This window comes from Halichoerus grypus, chromosome 8 (genome assembly GCF_964656455.1).
Source record: "Halichoerus grypus chromosome 8, mHalGry1.hap1.1, whole genome shotgun sequence".
NCBI lineage: Eukaryota > Metazoa > Chordata > Mammalia > Carnivora > Phocidae > Halichoerus > Halichoerus grypus.
Genome location: NC_135719.1, coordinates 28,173,886 through 28,193,053, shown reverse-complemented (window position 1 = coordinate 28,193,053; position 19,168 = coordinate 28,173,886). Strand labels below are relative to the sequence as shown.

Here is a 19,168-nt window from a genome sequence, read left to right as displayed (position 1 = left end):
TGTCTTGCACAGTTTCCCACAATCTGATTTTTACTAGTTGAATATTCATGCGGTTTGACATGTTTCACTGTTTCTGCAAGTTGGCAAAATTTAGAGGCTCAGGCTTGGATTCAATTTTTTTAGCAAGGCTATTTGGGTGGTGTTGCTTCCTTTCTCATGAGGCACATATGTCTATTTGCTTCTATTTTGGGATGTCTGTAGCTGCTGATACTGCTTGATAGTATGAACTAAGGTTTCTTAATTCATAGGAAGCTAAAAATCATAATAATCTACGCTATGATTTCTTTTTCCTTTATTAGTTAGAATACTTTATAAAGAAATGATTCCTTTCACCTGCTATTTGGTTTCATAGTAGTATAGTTCATACCATAAGCAAGGACAATGATTGACTTTTCCCATTTATTTGCCAGTTTTTAGGATATTGAATTGGTTCCCTATCATCCTCGAATGGTGACCAATAGATTGAAATATATGTATATATACATATTTATACCATCATTACCTCATGGATTTTTAACATATGGATATGTTTCAATTCCTTGCAATTATCATATTCTCACATTTTTTTCCCTTGAGTATATTAAATATGTTGCTCCATTTTCTTCTGGCATAAAGTATTGCTGCCAAAAAGTCTGAGGATAATCTAATTCTCTTTCATCTAAGTCACTTGCTCTTTTTGTCTAGATACCCAAAGAAATTTGCATTATTTTTTCTTTAAAGTCCAGTATTTTTACAAGAATGTGTCTTAGTGTTGACAATTCTAGGTCGATTTTCTCAGGTGCAATGTGTTCTCTCAATGCCTAGATGCAAACATAAATATTTTTTTATTTCAAGAGGGCTTTCTTGAAGTCTAGTTTGTAGTATTTGTTTTCTTATCCCTGCCTGCTTTTTTTCCCCGTGGGACTCCTTTGCCTAGCTTCAATATTTGCCATTTTCTCTGATTTTTTTTTTAAACCTCTCATTGATTTTTAAAATCTTCCTCCTCTTCATCTTAAAGCATAATCAAATGCGTTTACTAACCTTGGGTTTCTTTTAATTTAGTCTTCATTTCCAAAGTAATTTTTTTCTTATTTCGATTTCTATTCTGAGTTTGTTCATTTCATTTTGATTGTTTCTAACTCTGATTTATATAGTTCGTTCATGTCTCATATCATTTTCTTAGTGTCTTTTAAGTAGTGTGTGTTAGTTTTGATCTACCCTGTGGGCATGTCTTTCTGCCGTGCTTTTATTGTCTACAGAAGTGCTATTCGGTTCTTATTCTCTTTTCCACTACAGTAGTCTCCTATGGGATTTGACTTCCATACTTTCTTGTTGCTTGAGTGTATGTGAAGTGGGTTTTCTTGAACTTTTTGAAGGAGGCAGTTTTCAGGATAGCTTTTCTGACTTCACAGAGAACCTTTTTCTGTTTTTACAGTGCAGTATTAACATTTTTAAAAGCTTACTTTCAGAGACTTTCTCGTCCTTTTTTTTTTTTTTTTCTGGACCTCCTCTTTCCTTTGTCTCTATCTGGTTCAATTTTGTTTCCCTGCCCATAAGTCTGTCCTCAGTGTGGGCCCCTTTCCTAAGGAAGCCTTGGTAGGTCAATTTCAAGAGTTCCTACAGCTCTATTGCTCCAATCTCCTCAGACCTTACCGTGAGTCCCTCGCACTCTGATGACCTTAGAGATAACAAACACCCTTTCCTATTTCAACGGGTCTTCTCAACTTGACTGGCTATTTTGGAATTTTCCAGATGCCTCATTGATTCCCTTTGCTGATACCATAAAGATCTTGTGACGGCTATTGCTTTGTCCTCACTTGCCTGTCCTGGAGATCATGGGGATACCATTTCACTTAGGCTTGTTGTCGACGTCATCCATGGGTTTTGGTTTTGCTTTAGAACTGCTTTGCCTGTTTTTATGTGGAGCAAAAAATAATGCTGCTGCTGTCATTTTCCCAGAATCTCCTCTCAAGAAACAGATTTTTTGTTGTTGTTTATTTGTTTTTTGGTTTTAAACAAATTACCTAATAGTCATCTTAAAGGTCCACATACCCAGGCAATGGCATAGTTTTGTAGACAGTGTGCGTAACCGTGTCTTACCTTTCCCACTGCTTGCGTAACCATGTCTTACCTTTCCCACTGCTTCCACCATTAGCTTCTTTTATCTGGACTCTTCTGGTAGCTCCCAACTAGTCTCCCGGCTTCTACCGTGTGGTACCTCTACAGCCGTAGGAGTGATTTTAAAATATCAGCCAGGTCATGTCACTCTCCGCTCAAAATATTGCAAAAGCTTTTCTCAACTTTCAGGCCCTCTGAGATCTGGCCTGTTCTTTCTCTCTGACTTTCTCTCCCAGTGGCTCAGGCTGCGTCAGCCAGCTGCATTGGCCTCAAACACACCAGGCAGGCTTTCACCTCAGGGCATTTGCACTTCCATCCCCTCTGTTCCCAAGCTTTTCCTTCTGATTTCCACCTGGCTTGCTCCCTCACTACTCTGGTCTCTGCTCAAATGTCATCTTATCAGAAAGGCCTTCAATGACCTCCCCTCCCATCACAAAATGGAACTCTCATCCTCTTCCCATGTCTTATTTTTCTTCATGGCTCTTTCTACCATCTGACCTGTTATATATTCATTTTTTATGTATCGTTCTACCCATAATGCCATGAAAGTAGGAACTTTGTCTTCTTGGCAACTTGAACAATTTTTTTTTTAGCACAAAGGTAGCACTTGATACAAATTTGGTAACTGAATGAATATATAAAATACCTAGCACCTAACAGGTATTCAAGAAATGTTTGCACTTTTTTTTTTCTTCATAGGGGAAAGGAAGTGATCTGTAGGGAATACCACTATCTGCCATGATAGAACCAATAATGGAACAGAGTGAGAAAAATAAGAGAACAAAACAGTGGCATTAAAGCCAAAAGAAGGGGTAGTCGAAGTATCAAGGAGGTCAGAGCTGAATAGAGGCTATAAGGCTGGTGCTATAGACTGCACCGTGTCCTCCCAAAATTCATATGTTGAAGCCCCGACCCCTAATGTGACTACATTTGGAGATCCTTTAGGAGGTAATTAAGTTTAAGGGAGATAGATCATTAAGGGTGGGATCCTGATCCAACAGGATCAGTGCCCTTAAAAGAAGAGATACCAGAGCACATGTGCTCACTGTCTCTCTCTCTCTGTCTCCCCCTCTCTCTTGCTCTCTCCCTCGCTCACTCTCCCTCTCTCCTTCTCCCACCCTCAGGCCTACGAAAACACAGCCACCATTGGCAAGCAAGTCAAAGAGCTCTTAGGAGAAACCTATCTTGTCTGTACCTTGATCTTGGACTTCCCACCCTCTAGAACTCTGAGAAATAAATTTCTGTTGTTTAAGCGTAGAGTCTGTAATATTTTGTTATGGCAGCCCAAGCCAACTAATACAATTAGGTATCTAAAAAGGTCATAAAATTTAGCATTAGGTTAATAAGAAATCTGGAAATCAAAGTTTCTCTACTTTTCAATTGTAGGGTCACATCTTAGAGTTGTAGATCCTAAGAAAATCAATATGACAAAACTTAAACCACAAAGTCACTTAAGTATAAAGAAAAGCCCATATATTGCTTGAAGAGTATTTGTGGGGAAAAAAAAGTCCATTTTCCCCCGGTTTTGAGATATAATTGACATATACCTCTGTATAAGTTTAAGGTGTACAGCATAATGGTTTGAATTACATATACTGTGAAATGATTACTGCAATAGGTCTGGCATTGACCAACTTACACAGACACAATAAAGAGAAAGCAAACAAAGAAAAAACTTTTTTTCTGGTGATGGAAACTCATAGGATTTACTCTCTTAACAGCTTTCCTATCTATCATACAGCTGTATTAACTATACATTACACCATGCTATACATTACATCCCTAACATTTATGTATCTTGTAACCAGAAGTTTGTACCTTTTGACCACCTTCCTCCAATTTCCACCTCTGTTAACCACAAATCTGATCTTTTTTGCATGACTTTTTTTTAATCCATTTAAGGAAGAAAAGTCACAGACTATTCATAAAAATTTTAAAAATATATGTTCACAACTGTTTTTAACACCTATGACCACATGACCTTAACATTTTAAAGTACAGTTGTGGTTCCTGAGCAAATGAAATCATGTGTTACCCAAATTAACAACAAAGATCGGTAGGGTTCTGAATCCAGAATAAATTATTTTCAGATAAAAAGCAAACTTTTGAATCTTAAAATTTTTTAATGTTTCAATTAGCAACACTTGTCAGTATGATTGTGATTCATATGATCACATTGCAGCTTCCTTGTGACATTAGTTATAAAATGTTGGATTAGGGTTTTATTCTTCAAAGCAGAAGAAGAATCAAGTCTCAACTAACAGACTCACCAAAATGATACATCACTGGCCCCCTTCCACCAAAGGCTGCTCCAGTTTAGAGTTAAGAAATGCCCTGTGCTCGATCTGCTGAAGTTCATCTGTTCTATACAATTAATGGGTGGATTATTTGCCCCATAGCCTATTGAAGGCCCCCACGTTGTTAGTGCCTCACTCTCATTGGGCTTTTGATCATGTTTCTGCTCACTAATATCTTTACCTGTGAGGATGGGCAAGAAAAGGGAGGTAACTTGCTTAATGTCTTTTTCTACGTTAAATTTTAATAATGAGGGTAAAAGTTAATAAACTAAGTTGAGGAGTCTGGATTGCCTGCCAATGTCATCTGCCGATAGTCCCCAGGCCCGCGCATCCCATGGAAATCAGCAGTCGGCTCAGCTGGTAGGACATCCCAGCCTCCAAGCTTTGCGCAAAGACAACAGACGGGATGATGGAAGAAAATCTTCCCCAATTGTGGGGCCTTCGAGCTTTATCACATGCGGTACAGACCGCGCTGGACGTTTGATCCTGGTCATTGCTGGCAGCACCGGTCCACTTTCCCAGCGCGGGTCCCTCACACGCTGGATGCACAGTGTGACTGAGTCCGGGGCACCAGAGGCCCCTTCCCCAATGTCCCGGGCTCCTCCGGACAGCTTAAAACCACAGTGATCGCGCGAGCTGGGTGACAAACGAGCAGCAGTGCAGACAGCTGTCCCAGGAAAAGAGAGCACGGAGCAGCCGAGAAAGAGAGGGATCAGAGCCAAGGTCGCCGGCCCCCTCCAGCCTCAGCCATGACCCCCGCGGGCCGCCGTAGGTCCCCGCGAGCCGCCGTGAGCCCTGCGGGCCGCCGTAGGAGCGCCGTCCCTAGGCTGCGCTCTCAAGATGGCTGCCGAGCCCCGCTCCCCCCAGCGCCCTCGCTGAGGTCCCGGCAGCAGGCGAGCGGGGCGAGCCCTGCCTTCCGGCACCAGCGCGGCCTAGAGGCCGGGAGAGGCCGGCCGCCGGCTCCGCACGCACCGTCTCTCGGGGCGGGGCGCCGGGCCCCTTCCGGGGATGGGCCCCGGCGCCCGAGTCGACCCGACTTTGCCCCGGCTCCTCCCCGCTCGGGCGGGCGCTCCGCCGTGTCCCCGCCCGTCAGTCCGCCCGGCCCGGCTGGCCGCAGACGGGGCCTGGGCGGCCGCACGGGCAGCTCCGAACCCCCGGGCGTCGGGAGGCGTCGGCGCTACCGCCGACCGGCGGCGGGTCCTGGGTTGCGACCCGGCCAGAGCGAAAAGGCGACGACACCATGTTCTCCCTCAAGCCTCCCAGACCCACCTTCAGGTCCTACCTCCTGCCGCCGCCCCAGGTAAACAACCCCCTCCCCGCGAGCGCCCCTCTCCTTGGCGCTTCCTGGGAGCCGCCGGGCCGACCGCCGGGAGGCTCCCCCGGTCTCCCTGTTCCCAGCCGCGCGATCGCCAGAGCCCGACGCTGGGAAAAGCGCCTTCTCGGGAGCCCCCACTGGCTCGGTGGAAACTTGTAAAACTTCGCCGCAGCCATTCTCAGCCCGGAGACCTGTGATCCGTAGTTTTGCCGTGTGATGAGACTCAAGGGAGTGTTTGGAGTTGGGTTTATTTAGTTCTTCGCCTGGCAGTTGTCCGCACTGTGGCCGCCAGCATGATTGCATCGCTTGTGGGCATCTGGGGGAGGAGGTTACCTGTCATAAATGTGAACACCTGGAAGCGGCACAGGCCGTTTTCATATTTTTGTCAGGACTCCCAATTGATAATGAAGAGATCTTTAAAAGATCTGGTAAAACATGTGAAAGATTTTAAGGGGGCGGGTGAAATATGTGTCTGTTGCATGTGTCATCACTTAGAAAACAAAAATTGCTTTCGTATATCTCACGGGGAGAAAAAGTTTTGATCTTGATTTATTTTGCTGATGTATTTCAGACTGACGATAAGATTAATTCGGAACCGAAGATTAAAAAACTGGAGCCAGTCCTTTTGCCAGGTAAACATCAGGGTTTCAACAGATACTTTAGGAATGTGTTTTGGTCCAAGATTATTCTACCAACTAGTACTATGTGGCTGACTTCTCCCTTGTATTTACGTTAAACTTTACCTGGTTAAGAATCTAACGACTGAGATGACAGAAAAACTTGGTTAGAACTAAACAACAGCAACAAAAAGTAGTGATTAATTTGGTGTTTGTCCTTGAAAATGTAAGCACCCTAGAAAGCTCTCAAGAATATCACTACCTCGTTTCTTTTTTTGTCTCCTGAAATGTTCATTTTTGAAGCAATCATTAATTGGTTAGGTAGTGAGAGTACTCTTTGCCCTTCTTGTCTGCAACTTCATGCATTAATGATTAATAGGTCATCATTTTAATAGTATGAAAAGCAACTTTTATTATGTTTGGGTCGCTATACCAATAACAGAGCTTAGTGAACATTGAATTACTTACTTGGCAATTGTTTTTTTGAAGGTGTCAGCTGTGTTTGCGGATTGTTTCAGTTTAGAATGGGGCTTCGCGACAGAGGCTCTGCGAAATATTTTGGGCCCAGTAATCCTTTGGTATAGGGACTGTCCCGTGCATTTTAGGATGTTTAGCAGTATTCCTGGCCTCTACTCACCAGATGCCAGTAGTACCCCCTTCTTCACCTCCTAGTGTGACCACCAAAATGTCTCCAGACGTTGCCAAAACTTATTTTTTGTCTTTTGCGTCCAGGAGCAAAATCTCCCAGTGGAGAAGCACTGGTTGAGAACAAAATTTACCTTGAAACACCTTAAGAGGTAGAGGTAGGAATTGGTGAGAGATAGGAGTTAAGTTTTAAAGCATATAAAATACTATTTAATTGGTGTTTTGAATTATATAACAATTATGTAATAATTAGGAAAATTTGGTTGTTTAATATGATTCTTGCGGGGAGTAGCCAGATACTTAGGAAAGCCTGTTTTTTTAAACCTGAAATCTAATCAAATACCAATTTGTGCAGCTACTTTCAGCATTTAAAAATCTTAGTTATTACTTAATGCTAAACCTAGTAAAGTGATTAGAACTTTATAGGTAGTAATTGAATATGGAAACTTTATTTTGTGCTTCAAATTTTAAATGTTAAGTAGGAACAAACATTACAATCAACCTGTGGTTCAATATTATAGATGCTAACTCTTAAAAATTGTTTTCAGCTTTATTATGGAACTTAGTTATAAATATTTTGCCTTTATTTTGTTAATGCTTTTTATCCAACCAGTGTGTACTAAAATAATCCTTTGTACTTTTCCTGAGAGTGAACAATAGAAATAATAAGTAACCTTTGCTCCCTGTGCATGCTCTTGTTTTAGCCTTAGTCACTCCAGGCATTTAAAAGTCAGCTGTGGGAAACAGTACTCATCTTAATTGAGTGAGTGCCTATGAGCTATTGAACTTTGGCTTCCTTTACTTTGTCTGAATAGGCCCTGTTCATAGGCCTTGATTTCCCTCTTCTGATATTATGATTTGGTGTTAATAAACCACAGGTCTTAGATATAAATGATAGTGCTTGATTTTTTAGGATTGCCTTTTATAGTTAAGATATGCTTATGAAAGAGTTACTAAATATCAGTGAGCAGGAAGAACTACAGAATTAACTAAAAACTTACCTTTCTACTAAAAAGTCACAGTTCTCTGGGGAAGGTATGAACTCATTTCCTGCCTGTAAGTGGTTTGTGAGTCCTAGAAAGGGCAGCTAAATGTAGATACTCTGATCCGTGTTACTTTTTCTTACATTGGCTCTGGGTATGCAAACATGATGGCTCTGGTACGCTGGGTTCTGTTTGCAGCTAACCTGTTTCTTACAAAGCATTTAGCCAATCCTGGATGAGTGTGTCTTTTGCCTTCCTTCCTCACTCCTTCTTTTCTTTCTCATCTTGGCCTTCCCATACACTCCCCAGTTTCTTTCTACCTGGCCACCCCGTTTTGGTCTCTGTTTCCTGCTTCCCCTCTTGAGCCACCTGTCTGACTACCACCAGAACCTCCGTTGCTCCTCCTTTGGCCTGCGTCCTACTACTCGACCTGTGAAATCTGGAAGACAGGTGGAAAGTAATTGAGGCATTGGTCATCTAAAGACCTGGGCTAGGTTAGGGTTTTTACTAAGAGGGCTAAATAATATAGTTCTTGCCTTACTTATAGTCAGAAACCAAGAGGAAGCTTGGCCAAGTCAGCTGTGGCTTTACACAGGCACACGGAACAAGAAGTAATTGTTCAGAGATATAGTATTGCATGTTATACTTTGGCATAGTGCCTTGGGTTCAAGGATATCCTACTTTAGTTGCCCAAAGTTTGAACTTTTACAAGCAGATGAAAATTAGACACGAAATGAATTGTGTGCAGTTACTGTGTGTTCCTTTGGAACTTAACAAGGCTAAATTTAAAATGATCTTCGTCTTTTATTAAGTGAAGAAAATAGAAGAAACTGGTAATTTAATTCCGATTGTGCTTTGTGGTAGTAATTTTCAGTTTGCCTGGTTCATGAATCTCCTTGAGGTAGAGGTTGTGTCTAATTCGGCTTTGTGGACTTGATGTCTCGTGCGGTGCATTGAGCTGCTGCTTGAGTGTCTGACCAAATGAAAGGACCCCTAGAACGCCAGTTTGAATTGTTACCGTAGCCATACACACAGGCAGACAGACCAGCTCTCAGACTGAGTAGTGGAAGACTGTTACTTTCTGCCGTGTGTCTCTGCTGTCTCCCAGAGCCACACTTCTTAAGAGAATTATTATCTGAGCCTGGAATTGAGATACAGTGCCCTGTCAAGGCAGCTAGCTTTGTCTGGGCTTTCTCTTCATCTTCCCATCATTACAGGAATCTTGTTCTTTTAATGATTGTGTTGTATATGTGTAAAATCACCCCAATCCTTTTGAAAATAGGGAGAGTTTGAATTTTTAAATACATGTGTGTGCGTGTATGTTCCTGCATATATTTGTTAAGGGCAAGTACTGCCAGGCTATGTTCATATATTTTGGAGGGGAGGGCAGAGAGAGAGAGAGAGAGAGAGAGAGAATCTTAGGCAGGCTCCACACCCAGGACGGAGCCTGATGTGGGGCTTTATCTCAGAACCCCGAGATCATGATCTGAGCCAAAATCAGGAATTGGACACTTAACCGACTGAGCCACCCAGGCACCCCAGACTATGCTCATATCTTTTTCGGAGAGCTGCTGGACTGGTGAAGCAGTTCACTGAGCACCTGAGCTGGGTGCCTGGCTCTGAGCCAGGTGGGGAAAGTGCTAGAGGAGCGTGTCCCTGCATCACAGCAACGCCTGTGGACAGGGGAGAAGATAGTGACCTGTATTACTCTTTTCCAGGATCTGGCTGGCATCAGATCTGGATGAAGTTTTTACCAGCCCTTGGTCCAGTTGAGAAAATTAGGAAAAATGCAGCTTTTGCCCACAGAGCTAAGCTGATTTGAAGGATTGTCCTGTATTCTGAGATTTTGTTCTCCCAGCTTCCTCGTTATAGATATATTCTCTGTTAAATGATGGTGGTAGTAGCTATGGCTTTAAAGAAGTTTTTAAGTTAGCAATATAAAAGGTTAAGAACTCTGTGTTGGTTGCCTGAATTGTTTTTATAGTATACCTGATTTGTGGAATCTGAACTAGAAACCACTTGATAAGGTTTTTATAATATCAAAGATATAATTTCTCTAAAAGATTTATTTATTTTAGAGAGAGAGAGAGAGCACACAAGTGGGAGGGGCAGAGGGAGAGGAAGAGAGAATCCCAAGCAGATTCCTCGCTGAGCAGGGAGCCCAATGTGGGGCTGGATCCCAGGATCATGAGATTATGACTTGAGCTGAAACCAAGAGTCAATGCTTAACCGACTGCACCACCCAGGTGACCCCATAGGTACAATTTAATGAGCACTTACATAGAGAACATCAGTAATTTTGTCTGCCTAGGAATCATTTCACTGTCTTCTGAAAAACTCACCCTCTCTCCTTTGACATATCGATCTTCCCCATCCCCACACTGCCTTGGGTTCTAGTGTGGCCAGCAAGGATAATAACCCACCCCCAGACTGCAAGAATGGGTACAGTTCTGCCTCTGGATATTTTCAGATTCCTTTTCGGTAATTCTGCCAGTGGCCGTAGTTCCAGGAAAACTGCCCCAAAGAGTGAAGTCCCAGGTTTTAGAGAGGCAGAGGCGTAACACTAAGGAGGACTTCTGAAGGTGTTCAAGCTCCTGGGCTCCATTTTCCTTGAAGTCCAGCTAACACAAAAGCCACAGATTTCTTTTTACTTAGCTAGCTCCAGGCACACTTCTGATACTTTCAACTAAAATCTTTAATATGTAGCTTTCAGGTTACTCTTCCTAACAGCTTTCTCGGGGAGGCACCCATTCATCTTCGTGTGCCCGATGAGGTGACTGTAGTTGCGCACGGTGGGTAACTCGCCCAGTCCGCACAGCCGGCAAGGGCAGAGCTGGGATTCTGAGCCCCACTCCCAGGCTGTGCCTTTAACCACTGAGCAGCAGGGCCTACCTGGCCGCACTGGTGACATTAGGGTACAGATTTATGCTTTGGAACTGGAGAGGGGGTGGATTGGATGTCAGCCTAGAAGTTCTCTAGTGAGGTAAAAAGAGCTCTGTCCTTGGCTGTGCCCTTTCCACAGCAGTGACAGATTTTGACCCAACTTGAGGAACAACTTTGAATTTCAGCTGCCAGAAAACGGACTGCCTTGGTGGCAGTGGACTTCCTGTCACTGGCCGTGCCGAAGCAGGGGCTGGTGGAATGCCAGCGGCTTTGTCATGAGGTGGTGAGCTTTGCAGTAAGTGGGCTTGCTGGCCTTTTCTCTCTTCTAACTCTAGGGCAGGATCTTATTAAGGATCTGTGAGGTGGGAGGGAGGATGGCTTGAAACACCGTGGCTAACAGTAACGAGTTCACTGTTCCACAGGTATCTAATGCATGTCCGTGCTGAAAAGCTGAAAAAGTTGGGGTCCTGCCCTTAGGTGGTTTCAGTTCATGGGGGGAAATGCTTCAGGAGAGCAGAGGTGGCGAGGGCTCCGAGGAAGGGCACCGAAGCAAGATTGGGGGTTGGGGAGGTGTCAGGAAATGACTTCTGCCCTGCATCTTGCGTGCCTGCTGAGCCTCAGCCGCCGTGTAAGGCTGTGCGTCCGCTCAGCTCCCGTCTGTAATGCCGGCAGCGCTTTCAGCGTCAAGATGAACTGTTAGATGGATAATGAATGCACTCATTGTCAGAGTCTTTTGTAATCGGATCAGGAAAGCATACGACCCTGGGCCATCTGGAAAATGAACATAGCCATTGTTGGGTAGATGTCTTGTTTATTTTTTTACATATTCACTGTTTAGACCGTTTGTGTACTGTTCTTGTTTTCTGCCTCGCTGTAATTCTTACTTCGTCACTTGCACGGTAAATCCCTTAAAGGTAGACGTTCTCTTTTGGGTGTTTTACGTTTTGTGTTGTTTTTTAATACCTTTTTGTAGATCGGCTTTAAAGATGATTGTAGGCTGATTTTTTGCAGTATTTTAATTCATACATAACGTTGCTTTTGAAAGCACCGAAGGACTTGTGACTCCGTTTGGGAACAGTGAGGCGTGTAACTGTTCTGTTTGTCCCTCACCTGTGGAGCCTTCAGGACGGTCCTCAGGCTGCTGCCGCAGGACACAGGCTAGCATTTCGTTACTCGCTTCCTCGCTTCTGACCGTCAGTCTCTCTGCACCTTAGCTCCTCAGAATATCTCCGTGAACTTGCACAAGTAAAATCCTACTTACCCAAGATAAAAATCCAAATTCTGTAACCCCAGTAATTTGCCAGCACTCCACCTTGCTGACCTCTGTACTGTTTCCTAGTGTTGATACTTGCCTCAGTCAGGCTGGTTCCTTTCTCTCTCCCAGATGCCTGATTCTTTATTTAGGCCTTTGTCACTGTTGTCATCACGTGTTCTCTCGATCTCAGTCTTCTTCTGCCTTCAAGATTTCCTTCTGGTGGGCGCCTGGGTGGCTCAGTCGTTAAGCGTCTGCCTTTGGCTCAGGTCATGATCCCAGGGTCCTGGGATCGAGCCCCACATCGGGCTCCCTGCTCCGTGGGAAGCCTGCTTCTCCCTCTCCCTCTCCCCCTGCTTGTGGTCCCTCTCTCACTGTGTCTCTCTCTGTCAAATAAATAAATAAAATATTAAAAAAAAAAAAGATTTCTTTCTGGTTTCCTCCCAGGGTCTGCACTTCTAACCTTCCTTCAGCCCACTTACTGGACGTGCTATGTGATTACATGCTTTTCTGTATTGTGTGACCTGCAAAATTGGACCCTTAGTACCCACGATGGCATTAGACGTTTTGTGTTTGTCTTCCATATAGTTTCAACCTCCCTTCATAATTTTTAGGCCACTTTAATTCCTGAATTTATCTACAGCTAGGGTGACAACTGGTCCCACTTTGCCTGTGACCGTCCTGGTATTAGTGCTGAAAGTCCCGCATGCCAAGAGTCCCCTCCATTCCAGACAGCCAGTCACCATATGTAAAGCCATATATTGAATTCTTAATTGGCCTAAACACGTTCCGTAGGTTAATTAGCCGCTGTATACAGTAAGGCTTTGTCTTATTTTCCAAACTAAAATGTATTATGGGAAAATTTATTTTTATTCATCAAACATGTATTGACTTTCTAAATGTATTGACTTTCTAAATGTGGAAGATACTATGAAAGATGACAGTTTTTGGTTCTCTGGAAGTTAAAAACTTTCTTAGCTATGCCATTTTTGAAGATTTATTAATTTTAATTATATTTCCTTTAATTATTTTTATGGGTGGAAGGGTCTTGCGAAAACAAATTTTGATGATTTCTTTATCCCTTCCCAGGTTGTAGTAGAAACTCTTGACCCATCATCTGATTTAGATAGCTTTTTCTGCGGTGCTTTTTGCTTACCCCACAGTGAAACAAATTTCCTACTTTATCTTCCATGAGGCCTCCCCGTGGCTTCCCTCCAGTGGTGTGCTGGAAAGTGCTTGGTGGTGAAAATCCTCCCACCAGGGCTGATTGCAGGCTGTCAACTTGAGGGCCCAGAGCCCGGACTGGGGGGGTGGGGGGGTTGCGGGGAACTGGAGGTTGTCCTGAGCCAGTGCAGGCCGGCTAGCACAGCACTGCTCTGCCACCTGACAGGCGCAGGAGTGGTCTCTGGGAAAACTTCATGGCCCTCTGGAGTTCTGAAGCTTTTGATAGGTGCTTTCTTTCTTAGGGCTCACTAATTCAAGATGAAGCAAGGACAGCCTTAGTACTCTTCTATTTATGTATCTATCCTCTCTAGGAAGAGGCCATATCATATCTTTTTCTCTCCTGTCTCTAAGCTAGTGTTCGGGCCCCCAGTACCGTAGTACTTGGAGTAACTTTAACAGTCCCTACCCAGTGTTACTGCTTTTTTATGGAGTATGAACGGAAAATTATTATGAGAGTGGACAGCTGTACTACATGAGCCAAACATTTTAAAGCCTGGTTCCATGTGAACATAATTTAATGTTATCAAATAAAACTCAAGCCAGGTTAACTTGATGCTTACTGAATTATATGCTTATAATAAGAAGACCCAAACAGAGCATCTCTCCAGCAGTGCCCTCCTTTTCATCCTCCCCTCCATCCGCCCGACTTCTTTTTCTCTCCCAAAGCCTTGTTCCTATTTTCCGCTCTCAGCACTGTTTGACGCTTCAGTTTCCTTAAAAGACCACAGCCCAGAGAGTCCCTATTCAACTTTTGTTGTTACTTTTCTATTTCTTGTCCAGTTTTTTCTCAGTAGTTTTATTTTTAAATACACTTGGATTTACAAGAGTTGTCTAAAAGAGTGCAGATAGTTAACGTACACTGTTCACCCAGCTTCCTCTAATGTTAATATCTTACATGACCTTTTTAAATTTAGCTAAATTAAGAAATTAGCAATGCAAGTTTTATTCACATTTCCCTGGTTTTTCCACTAATGTCCATTAGCTGTTCCAAGATGCCATCAGGGATACCATATTGCATTTAGTCATTATGTCTCCTTAGCGTCTTTAGTCTGACAGTTTCTCCATTTTTACTGATGGACTGATGCATTCTTTCATGTTGGAGCCTGTATCCTTTTGAAATATCCTCCCCGCACCCCCCCAACTCTTTCTCCTTCCTTCCTTTCTGGCATTCTGGAACTACCAGAGACTCCCTACTTATGTTGTGTTTCCTCTGCCCCGGCTCTGGAATTAGCTGTTTTTGCAAGGATCTCAGGTTCCTGTCATTGGAGAATGGTCTTTAAATACCAAGATCCATGTGCTCAATATGCTTTGTTGCTGGAGTGTCACGCCTTAGGCCTATAGGGGCCAAAGTAGAAAATATGCACCTGTGTTACTAACCCACGTATATACACCTCTCTCTCTGTTTCTGTATCCATCTGAATATATGTAAAACTTCTTAAGAAACCATGTCTAGCAAACTTTCTGTAAAGTATCAGGCAGTAAATGTTTTGGACTTTGAAGGCCATAAAGTCTCTGTTGCAAGTATTCAGCTCTGTCTTTGTCCCGTGAAAGCAGTCATAGCCAGTACACAAACAAACAAGTATGGATATGTTTCAGTAAAATGTTACTTACAAAAACCAGGTCTGGACTTGGTCTGTGGGCTGTGCCCGGCCATCCCCTGGACTCATTAAATGATTAAATGCATTCTCCTTTGATCTTTGTCTCATTCTCAGTGCATTCATGGGCTTGACATTTTACATTTGTGCCATAAGTAAGAGGATCATGTTGCTAGAGAAGAAAGGCTGTCCTTGAGCGTGTGCTTTATAAATACAGTTGGCTGATGGTACTCTGAGGCTGCCATGTCCTGTCTAATAAGACCTCCATCTCTTTCCGTTATCACTTCTCCCCTTCTCAGGAACCTAAAATCCTGTGGTATGGCTTTTTTTTTTTTTTTAAAGTAAACTTCTGAGTATAACATACATAAAAAATATATATGAATCTTTAGAGTTACAACTGAATGAATTTTTGTAGCGTTGGTTTGAGAGTCCTTGGGCGGATGAGTTTGCTAGTCAAGAAAAGTGGCACAGCATGAAGTGATGTAGGTTATACTTTGTGAGCCAGTAGCTTTAGTGTGAAGAAATCAGTGTTATAGGAGTACGACATCTAACTGTGTGAAATGTGAATAATTAACTTAGGGTTTTGTTTTGTTTTTATTTTCAAGTTAAGGGCCCTCTTATAATTGGTAGCTAAGATTTCTTGGTGGGAAGAAAGGGTTGAGTATTCATTAGCCCACATTCTGATATTGGGAGGCATTGGGTTCAAAGAGCTATTGAAGATTTAAATTTTATGTATTTGAATTATTTGATGAGTTTCAATGTATAGTTTTGTCATTTAAAATTTTTTTCTCATTAGAATCCAGTTAAGACTAGTACTTTGAATCTTTAATTCAGTTTTGGTGCTTCCTGTTTCTGGATACAGTACATTTAATTTTATGTAAGCATAGAGAAACAAATACTGGATTTGATATCAGAAAGTTGGTTATAAGTTGGGAAAAATTTTGAGAAACTCCCAATACAGCTCCCTATGTATGTGGTAAGCAAGCACAGCAGTTCTATTCCTTTTTTCTAACTTCATGTGAGTTTACGCACGCAGCTTATCTCCTCACCCTCTTGGCTGCTTGACCGTATTAAATTCCTGGTTTTGTTCTGTCTGGAGCACCCTCTCTTCTTTTTTTTTTTTTTTTTAAAGATTTTATTTATTTATTTGAGAGAGAGCGAATGAGAGAGAGAAAACACCTGAGAGGGGATAGGGTCAGAGGACGAAGAAGACTCCCTGCCGAGCAGGAAGCCCGATGCGGGACTCGATCCAGGGACTCCAGGATCATGACCTGAGCCGAAGGCAGTTGCTTAACCAACTGAGCCACCCAGGCGCCCCGAGCACCCTCTCTTCTATTGGTGGTGGTTGCCTGATAAACCAGGGAGCAGTGAAGTGATTTAGTTCATTCACATGTTCAACACTCATTTAATAGACTCCTACCTTGTGCTAGGCATTTGTCTAGGAACTGAAATTTCAGCATTGAGGAAAAACCAGACCACCTTCTACCCTCATGAACATATGATCCTAAGGGTGGGACGGGCAGTAATTTAAAAATATATGTATAATTATAGCTGTGTAAATGCTAGGGATTACAAGTATATGATGCTGGGGTTGAGGGATTTAATCTAGGCGGGGACATTTAAAAAAAAAAAAAAGGCATTTCTGAGAAAGTGATTAGGCTAAGGGAGAATATTCCAGGAAATGGGAACAACATGTGCAAACACCGCATCCAGTGGAAGCAGTATGATCCCTAGGAGGGATTAAAAGAGCACTATGGTGTGAGGGTGAGGAGGACAGTGGCAGAGGGTGAGGGGCGCAGGGCCTCACAGGCCATGTGAAGGAGGTTTGTCTTCGGGATGGAAAATTACTCAGATGGTTTAAGCTGAGAATTTGACCTGAGTAAATTTGAATTAAATCTTCAAGTAAATGGTGGGTTGCTGTTCTTAAAATAATCTTGTGTATTTTTAAGAACTTTGAATAAAAGTTATTATTACAACTCAAATTTATCAGAACAGTTTTGTTGAGCGAAAGGATCGTTTTGAGACTCTAGTTGCATTCTTGAATTGGTAGGTATTTGGGGCTTGTCAGCAAACAGGTTCTATCCACCACTGTTAAGGTTTTTACAATGATAAATATGGATGAAGTAGATCAGTACCCTCACTCTTCTACCATTGACCCTGGAGACGGAATGCTTACAAATGTCCCTGGGTCTAGTTGAATTTTAGATCTTGAAATTAAGGTTTATTTTAATGAAGACCACGCTTTAAATAAATTACTCCTTTCAAAGCACATTATAAATTTTGTTTTGACATCTTATGTTTCTTTCTTTAGTCTTCTCTTTTAACTTTGAAACTATATTTTAAAGTTTTATTGCCAAGTACTCTGAAACTATATTTTAAAGTTTTATTGCCAAGTAAGTTATAATTTGGGTGCAGAGGGAAACTTACTTTGGCTTTATGGAATATACCTTATTTAAATTTTTTTAAAAATCAATTTATTTAAACTAAAAAAAAAACAAATCAGTTCACCCATTTCTTCATCCTCCACCTCTGGCAAACACTAAGTTGCTCTCCATATCTAAGACCTTGGATTGTTTGTTTGTTTATTTTTTAGATTCCACATATAAGAGAGATTATACAGTATTTGACTAATTTCAGTTAGCATAATGCCCCCACGGTGCATCCATGTTGTTGCAAATGGCAAGATTTCATTTTCCTTTATGACTGAATAATATTCCTGTGGGGGGGGGGGCATAATATGTGCCACATCTTCTCTGTCTGTTCATCCACTGATGGATACTTACGTTGTTTCCATATTTTGGCTTTTGTAAATAATGCTGCAGTGACATGTGGGTGCATATATTTTTTCATGTTAATGTTCTCATTTTCTTTGGATAAATACCCAGAAGTGGAATTGCTGGATCATATGGTAGTTCTGTTTTTAATTTTTAAGGAACTTTTACACTGTTTTCTGGTGTCTGCACCAATTTACATTCCCACCAACAGTGTAGAAGGATTGCCTTTTCTCCACATCCTTGCCAACACTTGTTATTTCTAATCTTTTTGTTAATAGCCATTCCAGCAGGTGTGAGGTGATGTATCATTGTACTCTTGATTTGCATTTCCTTGATATATAGAGCATCTCTTCATGTACCTATTGGCCATCTGTATGTCTTCTTTGGAGAAATATTTATTCAGATCTTCTGCCCATTTTTAAAATCAGGTTTTGTGTTTGTTTTAGCTGTTGAGTTTTATGAGTTTTTTATATATTTTGGATGTTAGCCTCTTCTATAATTTCAAAGTATTTTCTTCCATTCAGTAGGTTGCCTTTCCATTCTGTTGATGGTTTCTTTTGCTGGGCAGAAGCTTTTTAGTTTGATGAAGTCCCACTTGTTTGTTTCTGCTTTTGTTAAAAGCTTTTGCTTTTGGTGTCAGAATCAAAAAATTATCACCAAGACCTGTGTTGAGGAGTGTACCACCTATGTTTTCTTCTAGGAGTTTTATGGTTTTAGGTCTAACATTCGAGTCTTTAATCCATTTTAAGTTGATTTTTGTGTATCATGTAAGATAGTGGTCTAGTTTCATTCTCTTGCATATGACTATCTAATTTTCTAAATACCATTTATTAAAGAGACTGTCCTTTCCCCATTGTATACTCTTGGCTCCTTTGTTAGAAATTAATTGGCCAAATATGTGTGGGTGGGTTTATTTCTGGGCTGTCTATTCTGTTCCATTGATCTATGTGTCTGTTTACCAATGGCCATATTGTTTTAATTACCATAGCTTTATAATATAGCTTGAAATCAGGGAGCATGGTGCCTTCAGTTTTGTTCTTTTTCAAGATTGCTTTGGCTATTTGGGTCTTTTATGGTTCCATACAGATTTTAAGATTGTTCTATTTCTGTGATAAATGCCACTGGAATTTTGGTAGAGATTGCATTGAATTTATATATTGCTTTGGGTAGAATGGACGTTTTAACGATATTAATTCTTCAAGTCATGGGCATGGGATATCTTTCCATTTATTTGTGTCATCTTTAATTTTTTTCACTAATACCTCGTCTTCAATATACAGGGTTTTTTTTTTTTTTCCCCATCTTGGTTAAATTAGTTCTGGGTATTTTATTCTTTTTGATACAGTTGTAAATGGGTTTCCTTAATTTCATCATAAATGGATGTTGAATTTTGTCAAATGCTTTTTCTGTATCTATTGAAATGATCATAGGATTTTTACCCTTCAATGTGTTAATGGGATGTATCACATTGACTGATTTGCAGATG

General features: G+C 41.7%; 1 protein-coding gene across 1 annotated transcript in view; it reads left to right on the top strand.

Moving 5' to 3' along the window:
* Nucleotides 1–5,237: 5,237 nt before the first annotated feature.
* Nucleotides 5,238–19,168, top strand: part of MTMR10 (myotubularin related protein 10) — a 51,747-nt gene continuing 37,816 nt past the window's right edge. Inside the window, exons 1-2 of the mRNA XM_036076852.2 lie at nt 5,238–5,694; nt 6,281–6,341. Of these exons, the coding sequence (XP_035932745.2) occupies nt 5,635–5,694; nt 6,281–6,341 (121 nt within the window). The 5' untranslated portion in view covers nt 5,238–5,634. The remainder of the gene's footprint in view (nt 5,695–6,280; nt 6,342–19,168) is intronic.